This window comes from Semicossyphus pulcher, unplaced genomic scaffold, assembly GCF_022749685.1.
Source record: "Semicossyphus pulcher isolate SPU_LCO1_2020_fin unplaced genomic scaffold, fSemPul1.0.p SCAF_17, whole genome shotgun sequence".
In the NCBI taxonomy this organism is placed as follows: Eukaryota; Metazoa; Chordata; class Actinopteri; order Labriformes; family Labridae; genus Semicossyphus; species Semicossyphus pulcher.
In genome coordinates, this window is record NW_027211681.1 from 14748170 (window position 1) to 14772159 (window position 23990).

The 23990-nt window shown below is 40.0% G+C and overlaps 2 protein-coding genes across 2 annotated transcripts; one reads left to right on the forward strand and one right to left on the reverse strand.

Moving 5' to 3' along the window:
- Window positions 1-761: 761 nt before the first annotated feature.
- acsl1a (acyl-CoA synthetase long chain family member 1a) lies at window positions 762-21584 on the forward strand. The gene is given in 22 exon segments (XM_069665237.1): window positions 762-800; window positions 10302-10514; window positions 11648-11762; window positions 11867-11931; window positions 12022-12123; window positions 14700-14799; window positions 14929-15104; window positions 15388-15420; window positions 15586-15637; window positions 15721-15794; window positions 16514-16631; window positions 16634-16731; window positions 17532-17666; window positions 17882-18016; window positions 18212-18307; window positions 18393-18465; window positions 18579-18667; window positions 19253-19369; window positions 19491-19634; window positions 19748-19849; window positions 19927-19998; window positions 20284-21584. Coding segments are annotated over 21 exon segments (2232 nt in total). The 5' UTR covers window positions 762-800; window positions 10302-10319; the 3' UTR covers window positions 20425-21584.
- Window positions 21488-23756, reverse strand: LOC138594223 (DNA-directed primase/polymerase protein-like). Its single transcript, XM_069665238.1, has 9 exons — window positions 23698-23756; window positions 23462-23613; window positions 23183-23345; window positions 23006-23103; window positions 22798-22890; window positions 22568-22676; window positions 22412-22488; window positions 22230-22276; window positions 21488-22084 (listed from the first exon to the last, which is right to left on the reverse strand). The coding sequence occupies exons 1-9, from the start codon at window positions 23724-23726 to the stop codon at window positions 21851-21853; spliced, it is 1002 nt and encodes a 333-aa protein (XP_069521339.1). The 5' UTR covers window positions 23727-23756; the 3' UTR covers window positions 21488-21850.
- Window positions 23757-23990: the final 234 nt, after the last annotated feature.

A 23990-nucleotide genomic window follows, 5' to 3' on the forward strand; every position in this document is an offset into this window, starting at 1 on the left:
AAAGAAGCAGGAAGAGATTGATTGTGAGATTGCACAGCTTACTTACTAGACAGGATCTGCAAAAAATAAGATGTACCGCTTTGTGCACAGGGGTCACCAAGATCGACATAGAATGAAAGTTTCACACGGAAAGTATTTACAGTATATTGTACCTTATGTGCCAATAGTATAAAATACTAATTATGCAAGATGACACACAGAATATTCTATGATATATCCATCCATTACCTATCGGCTGGAGCTGTTTCCCGCTATCATTGGGTGAGAGGTGGGGTACACCCTGGAGTGCTCACCAGTCATGCAGGCTATAACGTATCATTTGATCACTGTGTTTATCGCTTAAAAGTTGCAGCTGGTACAGGTTGAGCTCATTTTGCTCACTGTATTTACAGATAAAGCTTGTGAACTCACATGTAGCCTTTCAATTTACAACATAAATATTTGTTGATTACATTTTGTTTTAATTATCTGACTCTACATATTAAGTTTAAAAAAAAGAGTGCAATAATTGTCTTGTAGTAGGAGTACACATGAGCATAAAATTGACATATTCAAGTAAAGTACTGTCCACCACTGATAATATAAAGTAACTTTATCTTTGCTGCTGCACAACCTTAATTGACATCACTGATTAGCCAATTACAGCACGCCTTACAAACTTTGGGCTAAGCAACACGTGTGTCGGCCTCTGATTGGCTGAGAGCGGCAGCAGCTGAACAAAGCGTAGCCCGCCGCTGCTGCTGCTGCTGCTGCTTGTTCAAGAAGCAGGTTTGAGTCTCCGGATCTGCCGCTGCTCACAGGTTAGTGGAAACATGCCCACCTACTAGCTCAAGTATTCAAGCGTCAATTAGCGTCGAACATCTTCTACGTTGTTGATTTATTTAGAGGTTCGTTAAACGCGTGATGCATTAGCGAACCCTCAGAAAAAGGAGCTTTTCTCCCCTTATTGTTTCCTTTAAATAGAGCAGAGTCTAGCTGCGTTTTGTGCTTTTTCTCGACATCATCTTCATTTCCCTTTATCTCCTAATGTTCAAATCGACTGTGTGTCAAGTGTATATATATCAGAACATCGTGTTCATCTCTGGTATCCGTCTTTTTTGCGGGGAAATAAATGTGTGCGTGTATGAATATGATCCTCTCAGATAAAAGATATGGACACGTAGCAACAGGGCTGATTATACTTTGTTTTGAAACATTACGTCTTATTTAATCTCCGCCTCACCTACTTTCCCCGTGACTGTCTGCGCACATTGTTTGCAACTAAAATGAGATTATAACGAGTGGAAAAGAGGAACAATGCGACCATTATCAAGCGCATGTCGTGGCATCCGCGCCATATCAACTTGTTTCAGGATATGCGACTGACCTGCTAACCTCAAACTAGGAGGTTACCAGGAGACTATTCACGAGTTGTTTTTTCAGGATTCAGCCCCCTCCATTCCCAGACAGTTTCATTAATTTACATACAGTGTGATATTATTGTAGCAAACGCTTGACACTTGTTAGAGTTGTATATTACATCATAGTGAACATGAAGTTTGGATTCACTTCACTATGCAAGGTTACATTAACATAATAAGATATTGTAGTGTAGATTTTTCAAACTAATTTGTACTACAGCCTGACCAGAAATGTACATGTTTGGTTTCCAAACTACATTAACTCACATTTGTAGTTTTAAAAAATGGCAATCTGCTCATTTTTGTGGGGTTAGGTGCAAGACAAAATAAGATAAATTGTGGATTATGTATTTATTTTTCTCCTCAACTGTTCTCTGATATTTAATGAAGATCATGCTGAAATATAAAAGCCCTTCAAACACTTTAAGATCACGTTTCCTATCATATTATGCCCCTATTTAAAAATATGCTAAATTGCATTTGTTAACAAAGATATAAAGAACACTTGCATGTGCCTTTAAACCTCACTGCATGCTTTGGAGACAGACGTTATTCAGATCAGACGTTGGACTGTCTGTTATTTCCTGTCAAAACAGAAGCTAGCAGACTGAAAGTGACGGTCAGATTTGGTCAGTCATTGTTTTCTGTCTTGGAAAGACGTGTGGGAGCCTCAGTCTGATCTGAAAGAGAGCAGATCAGGACTGAACGCTTAAACTAGTTTGCACATGTGGGAGCAGTTTTGTTATTGTAGCCGACAACATGAATGAAAACTTGAGTGACAGAGGCGTGTGTGTGTTTTGTGCTGAATAACGATCTTTTACAGGAGGGCGTTTAAGTTCAGCGCCGTGCCTGGTAGTGGAGTCTGCGTCTTTAGGGTAAACCTTCCTCTGACAGGAATCTGTGGAATGCAGCCTGAGTGGGTGTTTGTCGTTTTCCTCCCTGTTACCCGGCGTTTCCAAAACACTAGGTAATGTGCCTTTAGGTCATGCAGTGCAGTCTCATGAGCAGTTACACTAAAGACAGGGGATGGTAGGGAAGTCACCGTGCAGACTCAACCATGCTTTTGTTTTGCTCTTGAGTACAGGAGAAGCTTTCATTATGGCGAACAGAAGGGACACTTTGTGGTGTTGTGATGCAGGAGTCGTCAATCTGCATTGGTCATTTGAGAATACCTCTATCATTCCATCTGCCTGTTTTGGGTTTGATAGCAAGCAAAGGATTGGGCTAGCTGATGTTTACCAAACAGTGAAGAGCGACCTTTAAAGGAGGAATTTCAGCACAGGGCAGGTTTTAGAAAAGTCCCACCAACTTTTCCTGATGTAACAGGCTGCATTGAATTAAACAGAAGCTTGTGAAAGAAGCAATTTTGATCAGCTAACTGAACAAACAAGCCTCCAAACTTGTCTTGTATATATTGGCGATGGAGTTGGGATCATATATATATATAGCTGTACTCTGCATTAGTAGAAAGTAAAGCACGTTTTTGTTAAAAGGATAATGAAGACATGCAGTAGTAAAAACAATAACCTTTTGGAGTTTGAGTCCTTTGCGGAGGCCATCTTGTGCTGGTGCTTTAAGAGGAAGTGCGCCCCAACTACAGCCCTTTTATGTGATGGGTGAGTAGGTTGGTTCTCTGATTTGATTGGACAAAGGTTGAGTGGTGATATTGACAGCCAATTAAGGTAAATACTGAATGGTCTTGAAATTATTTTCTTCCTTTGAATGTGTAATATGACTATATGGTGAAGAATGAAATGAGGCTTGTTGGTATGAAAAACAATGTTTATTTGTGCTTAACCATGTCAACTTGATTTTCTACAGTCCTGACCTGATAGGCCAGTTTGAACTGGCAAGGCGGGCTCACACGCTATATATGTGAGTGCAATGAGAGAGTGTGTTCTGGTTTAAGAAGAGCAGCACCAGAACTGTTTGAGCTATGTAATGAATGTAAAGTTTTTTTGGTTCATGTTTTTCTTTTCTTTTTGTAGAGACTGAAAGTAAAAGTCTGCTTAATTTTTCAAAGCATAACTCCCAGCTATAGTGATTTTTTTGTTTTGTCTTTCTGAAGTCTCCCTCTGCTTCCCTGCACCTCACTTTGTAACACGATTGCACGGTTGATCGATAAGTATTTTTTACACCAGGCCTGGGCCGCCCTTAAGTTGATTTTAACCAACTTACAATCAGAGTGGAGGAGCTGCAACCCACTGTGTGTTTCCTGGTAGAGCTGCTATATGTCCGCAATTATCAGCTCAAGTGAATTTTCAATCCTTCATTTCAAACCACACTTAGAGATAAGAGAGAGAGAGAGAGAGACAACTTTTATTATTACCCAAGTGGTGCCTTTAAGTTAAATAACCCCCAGATTAAACTGTCTGTGACTCTTGACACTAGTTTCAAAATGACAGTATGTTCGCTTTGACCTGCAGTGTAGAGGTTGTGCGTCCTGATGCTGTGTCAGTAGCTGTAGACGGGTGCATGACCTTTGTTCCACTTCACAAATCCCATCCTCCACCCTCCCTTCCTATGTGCATTTCTCCGCTGAGTGACCATGTGACTGGGAGTGTGCGGTTTCATCAAGGGGTCAGGACCTGCAGACTGGAGCGTGGTAGTCTTGTGCAAGGTCAGTCTTTGTGTCCTAAAACCCCGGGTGAGTGTGACCGGAGGAGGATGGGCAGAAGTCAGGCAGATGGTTGCAGCTCCATAAGATGTCACCAGAAGACACATGAGCTTTAACCGCAAGTTCAAGAGTCGTGACAAAACAGCCGTTACCATATATTTCATTGACTTGTTGCTGCATGTCATTTGACACATCGACACTGAGAGGGTTTCGGTTGTCTCTTCCTGTTCACGCCTTCCCTAAGAGCCCTCGGGTGTAACGCAACTGCCACACTAATCAAAAAGCATGGCCTATGAGTTGCTTCAGAGAATGCTGATGTTGTGTTCCTGTAAACATATTAGTGGTTTTACACATTAATATATTGACTTCTCCTTCTATTAAGTCTTGTTCCCTCAGGGCAGGCTGTGCTATTTGTAAAACTGTTGAATAATCAATTAGATATTGACGACTGTTCTGATGCAGCAACAAGTTTCAATAAGTCAATAAAATATGAATTTCAGATTCGACATTTTTAGAGCAGATCAGTGCTGAACCACTGTTTGTCTCTACATGACCTCATATCAGCAAGTTAAGCAATACTTTATACAGTTCTTTTTGAGCAACAATTCAAAGTTTAGACCACAGCGGCTCGTCATGTTGTAATGTGTCTGGGTTGGGTTTCATCAGACGTGTCTGAACACGACTGGTTTCTGATTGAAAAAATCTTTTATAGTGAATTATATTAAGCAGACAAAATGCTCAGTTTCACATTACAACAATATTTTTTATGTCATTATTACATTTCCTTATGTCTAAATGCCAAATGATTACATTTACAGAAATCTTGTTCAGAATCTCAAACATGATTATTATCATGTAGAATCGTGTTGTAACCAGAAACACTAAACCACAAACATGATAAGTTGCTATGTTGTGCAACATTAAACCTAAACTTAATCAAAGAAACTGTAGTCTATGAGTGCTACTTTTTAATATGATTTGATTCACTTTAATGCAACTTTTTATCACAAAATCCTAAGATGCTCTGTTAATTATACAAGACGTCAAAAGTAAAGTAAAGACAATAGATTGCTTGCTAAATCCGCCTCACGTTAGCTAACTTCCCAAACTAACTGGTCCCACGTTAGCTAGCTCTGCAAACTAACAGCTCCCATTTTAACTAACTCTGCAAACTAGTCTCAAGTTAGCTAACTCCATAACCTAACTGGTCCCATGTTAGCTAACTCCCCAAACTAACTGGTCCTGCATTAGCTAACTCTGCACACTAACTGGTCCCACGTTAGCTAGCTCTGCACATTAACTGGCCCTGCATTAGCTAACTCTGTACACTAACTGGTCCCACGTTAGCTAGCTCTGCAAACTAACAGCTCCCATGTTAATTAACTCTGCAAACTAGTCTCAAGTTAGCTAACTCCCCAAACTAACTGGTCCCACACTCGCTAACTCTACAACAAAAAACTAACTGGTTTGGATATTATTTCAGATAAAATGACAAATGTCTGGCAGATTTGACTAGCTAAGGCTAGCTTAGTCATCATACTCATGTTAGCTACGTGAGCTGGTTTCAAATAAGAATCTTGTTAGTTCTCCATAAATGCATCTGATGACTACATGCATGACGATCTATGCTAAAAGCCTTGTGGCAAAAGGTTAGCATCGCTCCAGTTTGATACTTGAAACAGCACTGTGTTTGTATTAATATACAGAGTTCTTAGTTCAATAGGAATAATAAGGTCTGTTGTTCTGAAAAAATGATGCACTCCTAAGCCATGAAAGTGAGGTAGCAGGACATGCTAACGATTGCTTCATACAGACACTGTACCACATTTCCATGGTTGTTTTCTTGGTTGAGGTGGTTGACAGAGGGCACCTCTGTGAAAACTATTTAAATGTCTCTCTTGCAACAGCCCCGAGTACTGACTTATCTAAGAAATAGTTTCAGCTGTGTATCACAACAAAATTAAGCAGATTGATGCCGAATCTTGGAGAAAGCTGCCTCTGAGATTTGAAGGGACTATCTTGTCAAAATGGGATTATGGCTGTTTGTTTAAAGTCTCTCTGTGTTAATCTACAAGTGATAAGGTGATAATGAGCTTAAATGATTTGACCTGAGGCTGAGAAGTAAAGCCAACTAGCTGCTGGCTGTTGCGATACTTTTGGTTTTCAAATGTCTGTCGTTTCTTCTTGCACCATCCCACAAAGAGGAAGTGTGACTGACCAGCCACGCGTTTTCTTTTTCTTTTTTTTACTTCCTGGTTGTGGTTTGGGGTGACTCTTTCACAACTACAGCTGCAGTCTGATCTCAAGCTTTAGGCTCTGTTATGTGTCAAACGAACCAGCTGACCTCCCTCCCCTCTCCCCCACTTTTTCCACTGTCTTGTGTGTGTGCCTGGGTGTGGGGTGTGTGTGGGGTGACTGGCGAGCTAGCTCTGCCATTGGCCTGTCATCCTCACAGGCCAAGTATGGAGAGTGGAGGTGGTGGTGGTGGAGGGTGGAGGCTGCTCATGGTGGGGGGTAGTTGGAGTACCTTTCGCCTTCAACAGCTCTCAGCCAAGCAGGGCACAAGTGACATTTGCCTGCTGTTGGCCATCTGACGTAAAGACGCACACTATTAAGACACACGCAGAGAGGAGAGCTGTGATGAAACCCTTTTTCCATTATCACTTTATCTTTTAGTTACTCATTTTTAGCTGCGATGATTAGCCAATTATTTAATCAATATAAAAATAATGGGATACTATTATTATAATTACGGTAAAAGGGCTATACATGCTCAAGTTCCAACCTTTTAAATGGGAGGTTTTGCTGCTTTTCTCGGTCTGAAAAACAGAATTTTTGGGGGACAAAATGAGACATTGAAGACATCACCTTGGTCTCTGCAAAACTATGATTTCACACCTTGTGTTATATTTAAAAGTGAAATCATTACTTTGATCAATAATGAAAACAATCTGTAGTTGCGTCTTGGAGGTTGGATTGATATCAAACCAAGAAACACAAGCAAATATGGATGATTCAAAAACTTCAGGGAAGTAATTTGCACTTTGATTATGAATGGAAAAAAACAAAATTGGTTATATTAATGTTGAATTCATTAGGGGCGAGCTTTATGATGATATAAATGATGCATTAAAAGCGTATTTCATTGATTTAACACCGACACCATCATCCATTTATTGTATCCAGAAAATCCAGATGATATGCAGAAAATTACATACAAGATGTCATGATATAAAATGACATATATACCATGAGTGGATGTAAACGACACCACTGTGTTCCAGCATTATAGAACACGTGTCTGTCACACTGCACAAAGATCAAGATCCATGTGTAATTTGCTGCAGTCACAGCTGATTACACTGAGTTTGCTCTCAGGCTCGCCGGCTTTAACTGTTGTAGGGTCAACCTCTGCAGGACAAACGTATACAAGTACAATATATGCAATGTATTTATGTTTATGATTTGGTATGTTTAGAGATGGGGGGGGGGAATAAACTAGCTGGAATGTGTACATACTGTACGTTCAGTTGTGTGTGTGACTACTTTCATCAGTTTGAACTCTTGGCAACACAATAGTTGCACACATTGTGTCCAGATAGCGATGATAAGATACTGGAATACACTTTACTTGAAAATGCTGTGATCTCTGGGTCAGTCTGATTGTATTTGTCTTGTTTGACACTAGTTGAACTTGCAGACATGAGTTTCATCAGTAGATTTGTTTGGAGAAGAAAAAAAAATTCTGTTTTAAATGAGCCTGCTTCTTGCACTGCGCCCGGCGAGTGGCTGGCTCTGCCTCACACGTCTGTGTTTCTGTTTGGAGGGGCGTGTTTCTGCTATTCATAGTGGTGAGAACCTCAGAGGTCTATTAGAGGTCAGTGTGAGTCCCTCTAATAGCAACTGCTGCAGCACAGGGCCTTCAGATAACCAGACCTCTCTGTCTCTGGACACAGTCGCTACCTTTCTTCATACACACACTGTGGGGCTGTGAGTATACAGATTTTATATGCGAATCAGTCAGTGCTGGAACATTGAGCCGCCTACTTGTCTTGAAGATGACTGAGAAGTGATTGTCTTGTCTTTCATAGTGGCTAACACCTGCAGGACTTAATTTTTTAGGTTTATTGAGGAGTTTTTGATTATTTTATATCTTTCAACGAGAACAAATTGAGCTTGAACCTTGAAAATGTTGTTTACATTTTTGAATATAATGATTCAGGAGAGTATCATTGATCTTTTTATCTCTAAGTACACCCAAGATTCTTTGAACGCAAGTCTGCATTTAGAGTCTGCGTATGATCGCGTAGATTGTCTGGCATCTACAATACTTTGTCACAGTTGGCACTGGTCCAAGGTGTCATGGGCTCTGCGTTAATAATAGAAGTAGGTGAGAAGTCAATTGTTACTTATGTGGTGGCTGGTCATTTGTTCATTTACCTACTGGGTTGTTAGGAATCTGAAGGTCAAATAAGATGAGTATGATTAACAGAAAGCTAATGGTTCTTACATATTAAGTGGAACTGCCATATAGGATGTCTGTTTCTTCATCATCCCGGCCAGAAAGGCTCACTTCCTCTCAGAAAGTGTGGAGTTCAGTGTGTGTGTGCGTGCGTGCGTGCTTGTGTCCTCATATCACCGTGGAGACTTGTGTTCTGAAAATGTGTGTGGAGTCATATTTCCTTCCTGTGTCTTTGTGTCCAAGTGCACAGCTGCTGGATAGGATAGCACATCTTCCTTTTGTACACAGCCTTTGTGGAAGCTGCGCAGAACAAACGCAAATATTCATCGTTTAGCAGCATTTAGGTTTGTCTTTAAAATCAGTCTGAATCTTTCAGTTTGATGGATTTTAAACATAAAGAGAGCTGAAAGAAATCCCAGTTTGTAAAACAGAGGACACAGTCCGCTCTTGTCTCAGTCAGATGTTATGTTCTGTCAAACAACACATTAACATCAGTGTATTAATTTGGGCTCTAAAGAAACTCTTCAGATGATCATATGTTTACAGCCTATATATCTCTTATATTAGAGTTTGTAGGCTTTAAAGGGCATAAAACAAGAACACCTCAATGTGGCATGTGAAGGTAAGATTGAATATTATTAAAGTACGACATAGTGGTAAGTCTTTATAAAAAGTTTTCTGCGGTAAAGGCCCAATGAAACTGTCAGGTTTGTGGTTATGTAAAAGGGTCTGAGTTTACAGTAACGCTGGAGTGGTGGATCATCACTGAATCACAAGGCTGTGATTCAGGGTGAATCTATCTTTGAAGCTTTATTTTGGTTTTATTCTGAACAGTTCTCATATTTTGCCAGAAATCTGAAGTGATGAATTATAAACATGTTCATACCTGTGCTGTATTATATTAGACTTTGCTTGTGACGGCATGTGGCCCTGGTTTAGGACATTTGCTTTACTCAGTGGGCCAAAGATTGATTATTTTTGCTACCTGGATGATAATGGTTTAGAAAAGACACGGTCTGACTAAACATTAACATCCCGTGACTGATTCCAGCCAGGGACCTTTGTTGAATGTGTGTGCTGCATCTAACTATTATATCTGTAGTGTCACGTTCAGATGAGTATTAACTTAATTAATTGATTAATAATTTCAACTAAAACTATTAAACTATCACAGAACTATGTAAAAGGCCCATTACAGGACATTAAATGTCTCGATCAGCTGTCCAAAGCATAAAAATGTTCAATTAACTATGACGTCAAGGACGAGGAGAAACTGTAAGAGTCTGAAACAAGAGAGCGATGTGTTTCTGTTCAACTTTAAATGACTCTGTTTATTGATTATCAGCAGAGATAATCCATTCTGCGTACTGCGTACATACTCTATTCTGCGTATTTACTAATTGATTAACCACAGCGTTACTTTATATCCTCCCACGTCTCGTCCTCTGTTTCCTGTCCCGTCCTTCAAGTTTAAACTTTACATTACAGACAAAACTAATCTTCAAAAAAGAAGTTTAATATAACTTAATGTTTAAAAAACAGACAATATTGTATGAGATGGAGTATGTTCAGTGTATTCATTTTGACATGCTCTGAATAGGACGTCTGTTCTATAGATTAATGGGAGCTCTCGTGTCCCGACAAACAAGAGGCCCATTGATAAAAAGATGAAATTACTACATCCTGCCGTATCACCACATCCTCAATGAGCTCAGTAGGAACAGCACTGCAGATCATTTATGAAGCATATCTCTCAGCTGAATGTGATCACATACATCTGCAGATTTAACACTGAGAGCTTCTGTCTTGTGTTTCCTTGCAGGGTCAGTGTATTACAGTCATGCAGACTCAGGAAGTCCTGAGACAGCTGCGGATTCCCGAGCTGGACGATCTTCGGCAGTATGTTCGCAGCTTGCCAACTAACGCGCTCATGGGAGTGGGTGCCTTCGCTGCCATCACCACGTACTGGTTTGCCACCCGGCCAAAGGCCCTCAAACCCCCCTGTGACCTCGAGCTGCAGTCAGTGGAAATGCCAGTAGGTGACTTTCTTTCCTTCTCTTAACATCAACCCTCCCAAATTCATGCAATGGGGATCACAGAACACAGAAAAAAAAAAGATGTGTTTCGGAGGAATAGCTGAAGCATGATTCAACTGCTGGAAAAATAAAGTGGGCAGCAGACCTCATTCAGCAGGAATGTAAACTGAATCCTCTACAGACTTTTTAATCCTCGCTGATGTTCTTAAAACTACTGTACAGGCTTCGAAATCCTCACTCTGTGTCACATTTAAAGTGCTAAAAAGTTAACCATAGTTTAGTTTAGCCGTCTGAGGGAAGTGATGAAGTGAGATATGTTTTGAATCCGCCTAGTACCACTTTCTACTACTGCCACTTTAAGGCAACTCTTACAAGGCTGTATCAGTTGACGTTGATGCTTTAGTCATGGTTAATATGTAAGTTTCTAAAGCTGAATCGATTCATTGATAAAGACAAAAAGTTGAGTTGCCAGGTTGTGAAAAACTTCTTCATTGTTTGGCCTCCTTTCTAGCTATAGTTCTTAAGTGCTGACATGATGGATGAAAAAACCCTTTTATTAACTATTACATCATATTAACTGCTCACTAAATTCACTAAATCTAATGGCAAAAAAACAAACTCCTGAGTATTTGTCGTAGTTATGGTTTATAAACATTTCTAAATGTATTGTCACCAAATAGAAAAGACAAAGATGAGGCCAAATGGATTCTTCTCAAACTGGCAACCCAATGTTCATTCTTGTAAAAGGCTTATAACTGATGTATGAAGCTTTAGGAAACAACCATTATCAAAACCATTATTTGCAACTGTCCATAAAGTGTTCCTGATCAGAAATTGTGACCTTGTTCCCGACACACACACACACATATATATATATATCTGTGTGAAAATTAAAAACCTCTTTTTTACTTCCTGCCGTTAGATTTTTGGTCCGTTTACAACAGAGCCAACTGAGTTTTAGAAATCTACATTAGAAATTCTGATCTTTATGTTTGCTGAGACTCTAACCATACAAGGCTTGGGCGTTTGTGCGGTCATAAATGGAATCACTGAGAAACACTTCGCTAGAATTCGTGTTATTAATGTTCTCAAAAGTTCAGTCAGTTCTTGTCGTGTTTTTCTTTCTCTAAAGGGAGGGGAACGTGCGAGGAGGTCGGTATTAAACGACAACAACGAGCAGATGACGCACTTTTACAATGATGCACGCACGATATACGAGGTGTTTCAGCGAGGGCTCAGAATATCAAGTGAGTGCATCTCTTCTATCAGTTGATTATAATGCCCCCTGAAGACTTAAGATTTCAAGTTTTCCATTGAATTTAAATAAAACTGAGCCGTATTTTCTTCACAGATGATGGACCATGTCTAGGATCGAGGAAACCAAACCAGCCGTACGAGTGGCAGTCGTATAGAGAGGTGAGACGAGAACCACTGACATCCTGCTTGTCAAAAATACAGAACTGATTGGCTCAGGATTCATCTAAAAACTTTGCTTGTTTTGCTCAGGTGGCAGACAGAGCGGAGCACATCGGTTCTGCTCTCCTCCACAGAGGACACTCGTACACAGGAGACAAGTACATCGGCATCTTTTCCCAGAACAGGCCAGAGGTAAAACAAATGTGTTCAATCTTTGGGCAAGTTTGTTAACATCGTTCACTGTTCTCTTTGTAGTCCAGTCTATATTGTGTTTAAAGTGAATGTACAGTATGTTTTATAGTGGAGTCAAATGACATAGTAGAGTCCACAGTGTAAAAATATGTGTGCAATCAGTTGTCAGTAACCAAAGCAAAGTACCGCAAGAATCAAAAAAACCTAACCTAACCGTAGTATGCAGGAAACATTGAGACCGTCACACTTTGGTTTAGGTTTTAACACTACTACTACTATACTTGGAATCACCAAGTCCACGTTTAAGTACGAGCCAATCACAGCAGAGGAGGGCAGGATAAAACCAGTACTCGCAGCCAAGTATCACATTGCATTGCTGAACAGACCCTCTCCTTCCACACTGAAACCGTCAAATATGCACTTCTGTTACAAAATGTAAACAAACCAAGTTAAAGATGAGTTCCTATGTTTTCATTTTTTAAACAGAAAATTCACATTTGGATTTTTCTTTGCAGCAAGTTGTAAGAAGGTTGTTTTTAGTTTCCTGACAGAAAACAAAGACAAATTCATTTTCTTACCTGCAAGTCTCCGAGGATCTTCCCCTGACCAGCTGCAGACTTTTTTAGGTATTTGTAGTTACAAGAGGAGGTATAATAGAAACAGCTTTCAGTGCAAGCAACATGAATATAGTTACAGACAAAAGTTCATACATAAGTTAATACATAAATGTAGATAACAAAGCAATTAAACTGATTTTTTTGCTGCACAAATAATCGCAATTTCATCGTTATCGCAATAAACACATCGCAAAAGTAAGAATTTATCGCAATTAAATCAAACATTATCCTATGGATACAAGCCATGCTGTCTCATTCAGCATGCAAACCTAGTGGATGGAGCCCTGGGTATAATAGTCATGTTTTCACACCATTTTAATAAGATCAGATGAAGAACAAGCTAGCTATCAGCTAACCTCAGAATAATTGGCATCAATTTAGTGGGAAAAAAATGCAGCTTTTGGGATTTATTTTGGATTCAGTAGGGACATGTTTCAGACACGAGTATTGTGTAAAACATGCAGAACAGCAGACAGACAGAAACTAAAGGGTGCTGGTTTAGCTCAGTGGGTAGACTAGGCGTCCCATAAACAGAGGCTACAGTCCTCGACGCACTGATTGCAGGCTCGTCTCGTGGTCTGACGATCACTTGCTGCGTGTCACCCCCCACTCTCTCCTCCCCACATTTCCTGTCTCTCTTCAGCTGTCCTATAAACAAAGGAAAAAGCCAAACTAAAAAGGGGGGAAAAAAACGAAGAGTTACAGATAATATGCAGTCTTTGTTAATTTATGGCACTTCACATCGTTATCCTAATACCAAACAGAGTTTTCTGATGTGGTGCAGGTCTAATGTCACTTTCAGTTAGGACACAGCATTAAACTGCAGCTGCCATGGAACTGTGCCAGTGGTGGTTGCTACTAACAACAGAGTGTTCCACTGAAACCAACTGCTGAAGGCAGGACATCAACAGGGGAAGGAGACAGGGATGGGATGGTAGTTGTGTGAGATAGAGATAGAAAATAAAGATATATATATATATAATATTTAATTTGTCTGCTACTATAGTTTTCACAAGCTGGACATTTTATTCCAGATCACAGGAAAAGAGTAGTTTAGATTTTTCTTATTTAAAGAATAATAATCTAAACTCCTCCTCCATTTACTCGCTTTTTCCTGAGTTTAATCACCCCCCGCACTATCGCCATTTTTTAGAAGTAAAATATCAACATGTCGATTTGTCCTGCACAACATCAGGAAGTTCACACTGTACCTGATCTGACACTGAGGATGTACTTTGGGAAAGAAATGTGTATGTTAACCCGTTGAATCATATGTTTTATGTGTTATACAGTCAATAATCATGGTATAAGTTAATTTAATGACACATGCATATGATCATTTCAGATATAGTGTTTGTTCCTCTTCAGGGTCTTGTGCATTATGTACTGTTGCTCCTCTTTCTAGGAGAGATATAGTGAGTGACCTTGTATGGGGCGAAGAGCTCCAAGGCAAGGGGTAAACTGTAGATAGTCGGGCGCCTCAGTGAAAGTAAAACAATAACACTTTATTGATCTCACCATCAGAAATCGCCACCACATTGTAGATGTTGATTAGGTTATTCATGATGATGATGACTACACTGACCTTGTTGATGTTGTTGATGATGCCCTGTGCGCTGCCTGTCAGCACCAGTGTCCAATCGCACTCGAAGCTGTTTGTTGGCACTTATTGAATTTGTTCCCTCCGGTCTTGATCGTTGCTTGTGTTGTATTAAATCTCAGATGTGCGTCGCTTTGGACAAAGGCGTCTGCTAAATGAAATTGTAACATTGTAAATATAAAGTGTAATTCAATATATTCACACGGCTGTTATTTTCTGCTTCCCAGGTAGTATTACTGTTAGCTAGGAAGTGTCTGAATGCCAACATTACCTTTGATAATGTTGTTTACCAAACTCTAAATATGAAGCTTTTGATTTGGTATGTGCTCAAATTATTTGTTTCTGTGTTTTTGTCTCAGTGGACCATATCAGAGCTGGCCTGTTACACATACTCCCTGGTGGCAGTTCCCTTGTACGACACACTCGGCACAGAGGCCATCGGCTACGTTATCGACAAAGGTACACAAGAGGGGGGGCACCTTCAAACACAAACCACACACCACCTGTGGTGCCATCACAGCGCTCCACATCCCGGACTCAGATACTGACACAAACTAAGTGCCTTATTCGGTGCTGTCTGTTTCTCAGCTGCCATCGAAACCGTGATCTGCGACATACCTGAAAAAGCTCGGATGATTCTGGACTGCGTCGACGGAAAAGGTCGAACGGTGAAGACGATCGTGCTCATAGAGGCGTTTGAAAGCAACCTGGTGACCCGGGGACAGGAGTGTGGCATCGAGATTCTGAGTTTGAAGGAGTTTGAGGTGAGCATCTTATATCCTAATCTGCTGTAGATGTTTTACAGGATTTCTCAAACCCACTACACTGTCAATCTTTTTTGTACAAAATGTGTAGACTGAGCAAAGCTGATGGAAATGAAAACAGGCAGTGCCTCCTGTGGTTGCTGTTTGAGTTGCACTGTTCATGTTCTAGTTAGAGCTAAATGGAAATTAGGCCCTGAGGGGCTGTTTGTTTAAAGCGTGATTATTATCAGCACTTCCTGCAGATGCACCATATCTGATTTATGTTTTGTATGTTTTGTTCCAGGCCTTAGGTGAAGCACACCACCAGAAACCAGTGGTGAGTAGGAACACTTCATTTGATTACATGAGGAAAAAAAACCCTAACTGAATTACTGCAAGTAGCATCATCTTTCGGCTGAAATGAAACACTAAAATAAAACATCTTGCACAATTGCCTTTTAGCCGTCACATGCGTAAATGTAGATCTGTGATCTGATTACAGCCTCCTAAACCAGAGGACCTCGCACTTGTCTGCTTTACATCTGGAACCACAGGTAATTATACAACCTGTTGCGACTCTGACCTTGTGCTAGTGTTTTAACCCTGTGTGTAATCATGACAATCATTTTCCTTTCAGGAAACCCAAAAGGTGCAATGCTTACTCATGGAAATGTAATCTCCAACACTGCCGCTTTCATTAAAATAACAGAGGTAAACAAACACTAGATATGTAACATGCAAATGTAAGAAATGAATCATAACTAATCATGTGTTTGATTCTCTTCCCCTTGATTCAAGGTGGATGCTTCTTTGTCTTTCTCACTTAAACCTTTCTTAACTTTGACTGCCCAGCTGCTAAAATCCATGAGAGAGATGCTAATGTGGAAACACTCTTCTGATTCACCTTTGCAATAAACTTCAAATATCTCCCCTGCTTTAATGGTATAGGTTGTACTCAGAGTTGAAATAGGGGCCTCCATCGCCTGTAATTTCCTTTTCCTTCTCGTTTAAAACCATTTAATCTTTGTTACTGCTCACAGCTTTTATTCTCCATAAAAGAAGTTAGATCTGTTTATCAAAGAAAGGGCAGTAAACAAGATTACTCTTTCTAATAAAGTAGCAAATGCAGTGTAATCTATCATTAAGTCCTGGTAGTGAAACCAAACTTTGTTTTACTAGCATTATTTTGGAAATTACAATAAAGACTCATTAACATTTGTTTTCAGACGAAAGTGCAGGAAATAGCCTCTTACACCTCTAACTGCTCGTCCCTGACACTCATGAGATTCAGGAGCTGTTAAAGGACCTTCTGTTAGATGGACCCTGTCTGACCTCCTTTATATTTTCCTGTCCTACTTGCCTCTGTTCCTCCTCCTGTATCTGTTCGTCCCTCCTCCTCCTCCTCCTCCCCTGTGTGTGCTGATGTCCAGGGCACACTGAAGCCCAGCGCTAAAGATGTGCTCATCTCCTACCTCCCTTTGGCCCACATGTTTGAAAGGGTGGTGGAGGTACAGTACGCCATGCGTGACCTGCAAACATGCATGTGTTTTGCTTTGTGTGTCCTCCGCAGGTACACTGCATGCTGGACCTCCATGACATTCATGTATCCTATCTCCCCCTAGCTCACATGTTTGAGAGGGTTGTGCAGGTATGTGGTGGACTTCAGATGCTTTTCATTAAGTGATTATCTGTGTATGTGATGAGCCATAGGAGTTATTGGGAATGATTAGAATAATAGATTTAAGTCTTTGGTCCTGTTTAAAGTTAATATTAGTGTGTAAAGTGTTTTCAGTGTTTTTCAAGCAACTTTATTGAAGTAAGTTTTTGGAAGTTAAAAGGAAATCATTGCATTTTGTCATTAACTTTTTTAGTGTGTTTAGTGCTGGGAATGGATAGCCAGATTCATTATGCTGTGTTCTTATATTGTTTCTTTTTTGCAGATAGTCCAAAAAAGTTACGATATGAATATTGAAATATGTTGTGTATTTTTAGACAAATTGTATACTGATGCTTAAGAGTTACATTTTTGTTCAATTTAGGTTCAAAACATGATTATTATTCTCAGAATAAGGCACTAAAACAGAACTTTTTAGGTGGTGTAAGGTGTTGTATCGGCCCCACAGTTGAATTAAATGATTCTAACCCTCTGCAGCTTTAAAAAAACAAAACATGAACGCTGTGTGTTATGAAGTGAAACCAAAAATGCCATGCATGTCTCGGTAAACTTCAAGTCCGTCTTAGTTGTTTTGATGAATTTTTGATTCCTAAATGGAGCCTTTAACGTTCAAGCTAACCTCTTAGCAGCACGATAATGGCTTCTGAATGTCTGGGTTTTATAACAAACATTGGTTATGTAGTGAAATGTTAATAAAACAAACACTGCCCCCTTGTGGAATAAAATTTGACTTACACAAGTTGGAGTAAGAGGCTCACTTTCCACTTCATCAGGGTGTCATCCTCATCCATGGGGCTCGAATCGGGTACTTCCAAGGAGACATTAGACTTCTGATGGATGATTTGAAAACGCTGCAGCCGACGGTCTTCCCTGTGGTCCCACGTCTCCTCAACCGCATGTTTGATAAGGTCAGACAAAGTTTTAGTAGGCTATCGACTGTTATTTGTGTTAATATCTAAAAATGTCATAGTTAATAGAGGAGCCTTCACTATCTAATTTACCAATTTCTCTTGCTTAAAGATAGATTTCTCTGCTCTGTTGGCTTGTTCATGGTTATGCATAAAATGAGCCGATTCTTCCTAGCGAGCTTGTGTCAAAATGCTCTTTTAAATAAACTTCACAGGTGTTCAGTCAAGCCAACACGCCGCTGAAGAAGTGGCTGCTCGATTTTGCCTTCAGGAGGAAGGAGGCAGACCTTAAAAGTGGTGTGGTCAGAAAAGACAGCATGTGGGACAAACTCATCTTCAAAAAAGTACAGGTAAACATGGCTGGCTCCTGAAAAGCATCCTGTGTTTTTGTTACATAACTCTACTTGAACTTTTCAACTGCTATTACTCGGATATAATTCATACTTGGCTAAAACATTTAATGCATTTTATGCTTTTAGATTCTATGTTTGTACTCGTTCTTTGATGTTATTAAAAGGAGTTCTTGTTTGTTGCACACTGTGCAGGCGAGTTTGGGCGGCCGTGTCAGACTCATGATCACAGGAGCAGCACCAGTTTCTCCAACCATCCTGACATTTCTTCGAGCTGCACTGGGCTGTCAGGTGAGCCACTCCCACATCTCGTTCATCAACAGTTGATTGTTTTGTTTTCATGAATGTTACTAAAAACATATCTTGCACTCAACAGTTTTATGAAGGCTACGGTCAGACTGAATGTACAGCTGGGTGCTCCATGTCGATGCCCGGTGACTGGACAGCAGGTAAAAACAATATACACTTAATTATGCTCTCGTCCTTGTCAGGCCGATGTGTAAAATCTACACAAGTACTTCTTTGGAGGAAAACAATGAAACTGATTATTTTGTGTCTGCAGGTCACGTCGGACCTCCTCTGCCCTGCAATGCAATTAAACTGGTGGATGTGGCAGAAATGAACTACCTGGCAGCCAACGGAGAGGGAGAGGTGAGGAGTGCTGCTTCAGTAACAAACTGAAACATACAGTGGAGGGGAAAACGTATGCATGTGCCTTATTGTAAACAGTATTTATGGAGAAATACTTAGAAGAAACGTAAGAATAATTCCAGTATTATTTTAACCACTTGTCATTGAAAGAGTACATTTCCTATTGTGAGTGAATAACAGTATAAAACCATGCTAGCAGCTGTACTTCACACAGCTCTGTTAAGCTAAGCAGAGCTAAATGCTAATGTCAGCATGCTAAACATATGACAATGCTAATATGCTGATATCCAGTGAATGTAAACCCTACACTATCTTAGTTTAGCATGTAAGCATGCTAACATTTGCTTATTATCACTCAACACAAAGTACAGTTAAGGCTGATGGGAATGACTTGCGTTTGCGGCTGTCTGATCATAAAACAAAGTGATTACAACTGATGCTATATCAAGTCGATGCCGAGTTATTTCTTAGTTATCAAGATCTAAGTGCTTAAGCCTTGCCACTAGCATGTTTAAATTAGATAAATTAAAAGGTGCCTGGAAATAAAAATGTGATTTTCCCATATGTTATCTTCTCTCCCTCTAGGTATGTGTCAAAGGACCAAATGTATTCATGGGATACCTGAAAGACCCTGAGAAAACAGCAGAGGCAATCGACCAGGACGGGTGGCTGCACACAGGAGACATCGGGAAATGGCTTCCTGTAAGCAGAACAGGCTGAAGGGCTCTATTGATCTCTGTTGTGGTCAGGTGTATTATTTCTATTTGAATCGCATCAGTTTTAAACGTAACTATAAGCTTTGTCTCTCTCTGGTTGGTTGCAGAACGGCACTCTGAAGATCACTGACAGAAAGAAGCACATTTTCAAGCTGGCACAAGGAGAATACATCGCCCCTGAGAAAATAGAAACGGTCTATAACCTCAGCGATCCAGTGGCTCAGATATTTGTTCACGGTGACAGCTTACAGGTTAGTCAATCATCTGCAACGTAGCATCATAGCAATAAAATACCAGATTTTCTTCTCGTTTTGTACAGTTTGTGTCGTACTGATCTTACTGTTATCCACGTTGTAATTTTCAGGCTTGCCTGGTGGGGGTAGTGGTACCTGATCCAGACTTTTTACCTCTATGGATTAAGAAAAAAGGGATTGAAGGATCTTACTCTGAACTGTGCCAAAACAAGGTGAGATTTATTGACATCAGCAGCACAAACACAGCAACAATTAGCATACATGCTAACGTTTTTCTGACTGTTCTTAGGAGGTGAAGAACGCTATTTTAGAGGACCTCCTGAGGCTGGGAAAAGAAGGAGGACTCAAATCTTTTGAGCAGGTGATTATTGACATGTTTGACTTTTTAAAATCAAAATACCTTTTTAGCACTTAATCTGGCTAGAAGGGAATTTCCCTAAAGTGCTACAAGTTAATTTCCTCTCGGGTCTGAAAAAATCGCCAACATCTTGGACAATTTTGTGCTTTTTATACTTGTTGGACACTTTGTAATGTAATAAGCATCAAGGAAAAATAGGAAGATTATTCACAGGAAAAAAGGGGGTTGTAGCCCTCCTTAAGATATTTCTTTTCACTCTTATTCGTCTGCCCTTTTCTCTCTCTGCAGGTGAGAGATATCGCATTACATCCCGAGTTGTTTTCCATCCAGAACGGCCTGCTGACACCCACCCTGAAGGCCAAGAGAGCTGAGCTTCGGAGCCGCTTCAGAGATCTCATTGATGAACTTTATTCGAAAATTAAGATGTAAACTGTGAGCAAGGAACACTGTAGAGAAAGAGACAATCATGTAGAGAGCACAGCCAGAACGGAGACGCAGGGGATTTCCCTCAACTATTCTGCCAGTGGAAATCCTTGCAGTTTTACGGGGATTGATTTCAAACAGGAAAAAGATAATGACCCACAGTTTGAACAATCTATTGACCCTGATTCATGTAGAAATTGTGCCACTAATTTTGTCCTGCTAGCACTGGCTCATTGGTTCAGAATATCGCAGATCATGCCATCTTTGTAACTGGTATAAATTATTCAAGGTAATGGTTAATAATCACAAGACTCATACCAGAACTGCCTTAACGCCCAGTATGACCCACTCCTCCACAGTCCAACATGTCTGCAAGTTTTTATTCTTGGACGCTGCAGAAAATAAATCCTATAAACCTGCTTTGACAACAGCTACAAATATTGAATATTTATATACCAGACTATTTAAAGCTTTGGCCATGTATTTAAGTTGATATTTAATGTAATCATTAACCTGTAAATAGTGTATCTGCTAAAGAGTCTATTTGTATGCAGAGTATCGTGCCCATTCCCATGTTTCTAAACGATGTAGGCTAAGGGACTGATAAACCTGTTTTGGTGCACATTTTAGGTGATAGCCTATTTGGGAATCTTGTTGCTTGACAGACAGTTTTGTGCCTTTTTTTTTGGTTGTGTCTGTTTTCTTTTAAAACTGCATGAAAGATTTTGAATGTTGTAAATGCAGTTCCAACATTTTAGAGTTTCCCATTTCAGTGCCACGGTTTGCAGGATGAAGCTGCACACTCTCATTTGTATAATGCACAACACGAGTATCCAGGGTAAATATTATTGGAACGGTGGTATCACAGTTCATGTAAAGTTTCTCAAATTTAATTCCATGTCCTCGTCGGCATTTCAACCGAACTTTTCACGGATGGTCTCGTGTGAAACGGAGCAGCATCTCAGCTGTTTGACAAAACGTTCTGTTGTGAATTTAGATGTTTAAACTGAATTATGATCATTAAACACGTGTAATCATGCCGAAGCCTCATTGACATTTCAAGCCATAGTTTATTTTTCAATGTTATAAGAAAAGGTGAAGGTGCAGTTACAAGTACAGTATCTTTATTTGTCAACTGTACCAAATAAATACTTTCTTCTAAAACTCTGAAACTTTGTTTTTGTCTTTTATGGTGAGGAAACGTGTTTCGAATGATTCCTTAAAGGCCATCCTTCACAATAAGCTTTTTTTGTGTCTAGAAACTTTACTTGTACTTTTCAATAAAGTGCATATATACATGTTTAGAAACACTAAGTTTGCTTACCACTACATTATAGTGCATATATAAACTATTTATTACATGTAGTACTGCTTATACATACTAAATAGGAGGACTTAAAGCATTGCCAGTATCTTTGCTAAACCTTACCCTCTACTGGGAATCAAAATCTTCCATACATTTGAGCAGAAGCTGATCAGAGATATCGTCATTGCTCTTCTCAAAGTCTTCCAGGCCCTCTAAATAGTCCTGGTCATCCTGGCTGTCTCCCCACACATCAGCAGAGTCCTCCTCTGAACGCACTGTGCTCTGTGGTCTCTGGTCTGGCGCCTGGCTGGGTTCAATGTTGCCAGAATCGTCCATCAGGTAAGCCTGGTCTTCCTCATCCTGTCGGTGAACAGAAGACATGATCGTACACTGCTGTGTGTTATGAAGAACACCATTTCTTTGAGCTTTAGGAGAAGACAGCACAGGATTTTCTGGCAAATTTAACTAAGTCGATCTAGATGTTGTTAAACTGAATCAAACAAACCAGAGTCAGGAGGTAGCGCACGCAGATTTCCTGTGGCAGTGGGAAACCTGTAACATAAGAAAAGTTTATTTCAGACACATCCTACCACCATTGTAAATTATATATATATATATATATATATATTATACTTTATATTATAAATGCAAAAACATAGTTGGGCTGCTCTTAGGGTGACAACATACTTGAGGACCTGAAGTTCTTGCATTCAGGGTCGTGACACTTCTGGTACCACACTTCCTCTTTAAGATCCACAACAATCCTGCAGAGACGGATGTAAAATCAAATCAGAGGAGTGGCGCACACTCACTCGCACTCTACAGGACACGAAACATACGTACATGATGTTGTTGCTTCTGTGAAACCTTTCCACATTTGCACACCAGCGGTATTTTGCGATGTCGTAGACGAGCAGTTGCTCGGCGGCAAAGTAGTTCCACCGTCTGATGCCTGTTAAAGTGAACATAACAGACAATACGTTAATAATGCAACTGATTATAAGTCAAAGCCATAGGTCCCAAACTAGAGATGCAAGTGTTTTAATATATCCTGTATGGTACCAAACACTTACTTCCATCTATGCAATCCTTTTTAACCACACTTAACACAAAGTTGTCCACTTCTTGATGAGGGGACGACAGGTAGCCAGAAAGTGAGTCTGCCACTGATAGTTTGGGAAAAGTTAAATCACTCCAGGTGTTTAAATTGAAATTTTACATAGTATACCATGTGCATATGCACAGTGTAAACAGAAGCGTATGTTGTCACTTCAGTGTTACCTGGATTTGGGGCCGATACCTGCTGGTTTTGAGGCCTCAAGGTTTTTGCTTCCTTTATTTCTGGGATGTCAGACGTAAGAACTCTCTGACCTGTGAAACTAATGATACACAGAAATAAGGTCTAATGCAGTGATACTTTCAGGAAACAGAAAACTGAGTCAAATGTGTTAAATGTACCTCACATTACAGACCAGAGAGGCCAAGAACACACTCTCCTCCACAGAAACTCCCTTCCCCGGTTTGTCAGTAAACTTGTTGTCGTCGGCCACTGTGAATGCTGCGTTCTTTCCCATTTTTGACGACTTGTAGAGGCGGAAATTTCTGTTCTTGGTGTAAACACCTGTTTTTGAAAACATAACCATAACTCAATATCCATCTGAACATGATGGCAAGGTTTACAGAAGAGTGCAAAGAATGTTTGAAGAAGAAAAAAGGACAAACAAAAGTTTCTCCTACCAAGATCCACAAAGAGGCCGTCTTGACCGTCCTTGTTTTTCACTTGAAGGAATCTGAGGTCCGTCTCTTCTTTCTTGCACTTCTTGGTCTGTGGACTCTCAGCCACCTCACCTGCCTTTGCTTGCTTTCCCTCAGATACATCAGGCACTCTGCTGTCGGTACATTAAGACAAATAAGAGTGATGAAAGAAGAAACATTAAATATTTATTTCAACAGGTGTGAAAAAACAAACAAACCATGTTTTGCTGTTTTCTGCTGAATTCATCCCAACATTCAGGAAACTGCTTTTAGAGGTGCTCAGGATTGGTTGGAGAATGGCATGGATAAACCTGCCTATAAAAAACAAACAGGACATATGAACTGAATGAACATTTGAGGCATTTATTTTTTATATTTCTTTCTTTTATCTATTTGTTTGTTTTATTTTTATGTTTATTTATATTTGCAGCTGTAGTCCTTCATACAACTGAAGTTGCAGACCCAAGTAACACGGAACATACCCACATGTATGTTGTCTTTGAAGGCTGCA